Source organism: Ananas comosus, linkage group 23 (genome assembly GCF_001540865.1).
Source record: "Ananas comosus cultivar F153 linkage group 23, ASM154086v1, whole genome shotgun sequence".
In the NCBI taxonomy this organism is placed as follows: Eukaryota; Viridiplantae; Streptophyta; class Magnoliopsida; order Poales; family Bromeliaceae; genus Ananas; species Ananas comosus.
The window spans coordinates 2,264,053-2,267,102 of NC_033643.1; the positions used below are offsets into that span (position 1 = coordinate 2,264,053).

General features: G+C 45.2%; 1 protein-coding gene across 1 annotated transcript; it reads right to left on the minus strand.

Annotated features, from left to right (window-relative positions):
• LOC109728355 (L-type lectin-domain containing receptor kinase IX.1-like) lies at positions 311-2,627 on the minus strand. Its single transcript, XM_020258742.1, has one exon. It carries the CDS (start codon positions 2,399-2,401, stop codon positions 311-313), a length of 2,091 nt encoding a protein of 696 aa, XP_020114331.1. The 5' UTR covers positions 2,402-2,627.

Consider the following 3,050-nt stretch of genomic DNA (forward strand, 5'->3'; position numbering starts at 1 on the left):
ACATCAGTATTTCTAGAGGGTCATTTTGAAGAGAGAAATCCTGTAAATTATCTAGATTTAGATCAATAAGCAACCGATTGACACGCCACTCTTATAAAATATTAAAAAAAGATTGCAATACAAACATATATCAACAACCTAGCTCGGAAAACATAGTTACGATCGGCATTATTGCCTTTTTCCTAGTACCGTTGCTGATTGAGGAACATAAAGTAAGAAAACCATAATACTCACAGTCACACTCAAACATCAAAACATATACTGAAAAAAAACAAAAAAAAACATATTGCAGCAAGCATAATGTCTGAGTTTAGCAACTATTATTAAGGAGCGAAGATGAGGAGGATTCAGATGCGGTGATTGATTTAGCAGATGCAGAAACGACACTAGCCGATGCTCCAGTGGATGATGATGAGGTATAATTGAAATTCGATAGATCTATCGGCGGCGCGAACACCAGCTCCGGCATCTTAGCAGAAAGAGCGGGCAAGGGAATTTCGAAGCGCAGAACACCAATTGCTTCTTGGATTGACGGTCGTCGATTATAATCTGGGTGGGCACACCACAACCCAACAACCATCAAGCTCTCCATTTCTGGTTCGATGAAATCGCCGTTGAGACGCTCGTCGGCTGCTTCGAGAACTGATTTACTTCCATACAGATCCCAGACCCACTCAACCAGGCTAACTTTGCTCCGATCCTCCGTCTGGACTATGCACTGTCTCCCGCAAGCGATTTCGAGTAAGACGACACCGAAACTAAAGATGTCAGTCTCCTTACTGGCCTTTCCGGTGATGAAACATTCGGGGGCCAGGTATCCCAAGGTGCCTGCAAGAACCGTGGTTTGCGAGCCGCGGTCGTGGTCGACGAGCCGCGCCAGCCCGAAGTCGCCGAGCTTGGCGCCGAACGACGAATCCAGCATGATGTTGCTCGGCTTGATGTCTCGGTGCACCACGCACTGCTCCCACTCGGTGTGAAGATACAGCAAAGCGGAGGCCAGGCCTTGCGCTATGTTGTATCTCGCCGACCACGGCAGTAGCCTCTCTTTGCTGTAGAGATAGGAATCCAGGCTTCCGTTGGGCATCAGCTCGTAGACCAGCAAGAAATCTCCGCGTCTGTGGCACCAGCCTATGAGCTGCACCAGATTCCGATGCCGCAGTCGGCTTATCGCGTTGATCTCGGACGTGTACTCCTTCAGCCCTTGTTTCGACCCCTTGGAGATTCTTTTGATGGCTACGGGAAGGTTTATGGACCTCAGGAACCCTTTGTACACAAAACCAAATCCTCCCTGCCCAAGCTTCTCTGCCTCGTCAAAGTTGTTTGTTGCGGCAACCAATTCGCTGTAAGGAAACCTCTGGGGTCCCCTACCTCTCTCGAACTCATAGTCAATCAGCTCATCATCGTCGTCCATGCCGCCTTCTTCTTCCTCTCCCGTGGTGGCCTTCTTACGCGACGGAAGAAACCAGCAAACTGCCGCAACCAAACAGACCACAGCGAATACTCCAGCGGCCGAACCGGCCACAACTCTGACATTACTTTTGCCCGAGAAAGTCGACGGCGCAGGGGCCAGCTGTGTTGGTGGGCTCGTAATCGTAAGATTACTCTTCCTTTCCAAAGTTGAGTTGAAATTCCAGTACAGGATCTGATGCAGCTCGACATTGTAGCCAGTGGCAGCTGAGAAGCCAACGGCAACCTCCTGGGGTAGTACTGCCTTCAAATCAACAAGGGAAGAGAGGCTGAAAGGGCTAGTGTAGTTTGGATTACCGTCGAAAGAAAGCAAGACACTTAAAAACTTCGTGGTGATATTGTAGTCGATTGACACGGTCGCGCGGGTGCCGTTTCTGGTGATATCCGGCAAGTCCGTGTACCCCGTAGAGTAGATGGAATTGATATCAATACCAATGTGATAGTCGCTCGGATCCCAGGAATTCATGAAGGTGTCGAACTCGACCGCCACTATGTGATTATGCGTCAAGTTAAAAGCGGTTCCATTGTCCAAGAGGCCGAGGTAGGCGCCACCGTTGAACCTAGGGACTACCGACGGAAAAGGGGAGAGGAAGAACGCTAGCCCGTCCCCGGAAATGCTCGTGTTCGTGGGTTGGATGACGTAAGAGAAGCTAGTGTGAAAGCTAGCCACGTCGCCCGTGGCGTTGTCCCAAAGAAGCACCGGATTTCTGTACACCGCTCGGCCTTGGCTGTTGCGTGTGTCCTTCGTAAGATTGATGACAGTGCGGTTCCAGACAGCGTCGGCCTGAAATGTGATATTTGACATGTTAATGTCGGGATCCGAAAAATTGAAGCTGAAGGAGAGTGGTGTTGCATGTGGTATGCAAACATCAAAGAGGATGATGTCGAAGAACAAGAAGAGGGAGCACCTAGTTCTTGATTTGGAGACAGCCATTTAATCGGAGTTGTTTGCAACGGTGGCTTCTAGCTAGCAAGTTGTTTCTCTACATTTAGCTTGGAAGGAAGACGACTAGGCTCCGCGTTAATTCTGCATTTTGACGAAGAGTATTCAGAGTGCATACGTAGGACATTAATGATGAAAAGAACGTAACCAATTAAGCTTGCCTTCCCAGTAATTGCTGGAGTAAATTGTATAATTGTTCGCAGAATTTTTTATAAAATTTTCTTTAGGTCGGTTAATTAACCTCTTTAATTAGTGTATTCCAATCAACATATTAAATTTTAATTCTACAATTATTGGGTCCGTGCTCAAATTTTGATTTATTTTTTTAAGGATAAAACACTAATTAATATAGTAGCCCATTTAGCTACCAAATTATAATATGCCAATGGATGTTGATAATCATTTTAGTTATTATAACATCTCAAATTATTCTTATTAAACTATTACATAATATTAAATATTTGAAAACTAAATTGGTAGACAAATCATCTCTAAAATCTAAATTAGTAATCATTGTTGAAGGGTCTGAATCAAACTAATAAATAGAAATATCCTTGCACAATATTGTATATTATACAACTCAGAGTTCTTATTTTATCTAATATGAAACTATTACTTTTACTGCTCTATTACCACACGC

Coding starts and splice junctions, on each gene's coding strand:
- LOC109728355 (XM_020258742.1), bottom strand. CDS start 2,401: ATGGCTGTCTCCAAATCAAGAACTAGGTGCTCCCTCTTCTTGTTCTTC.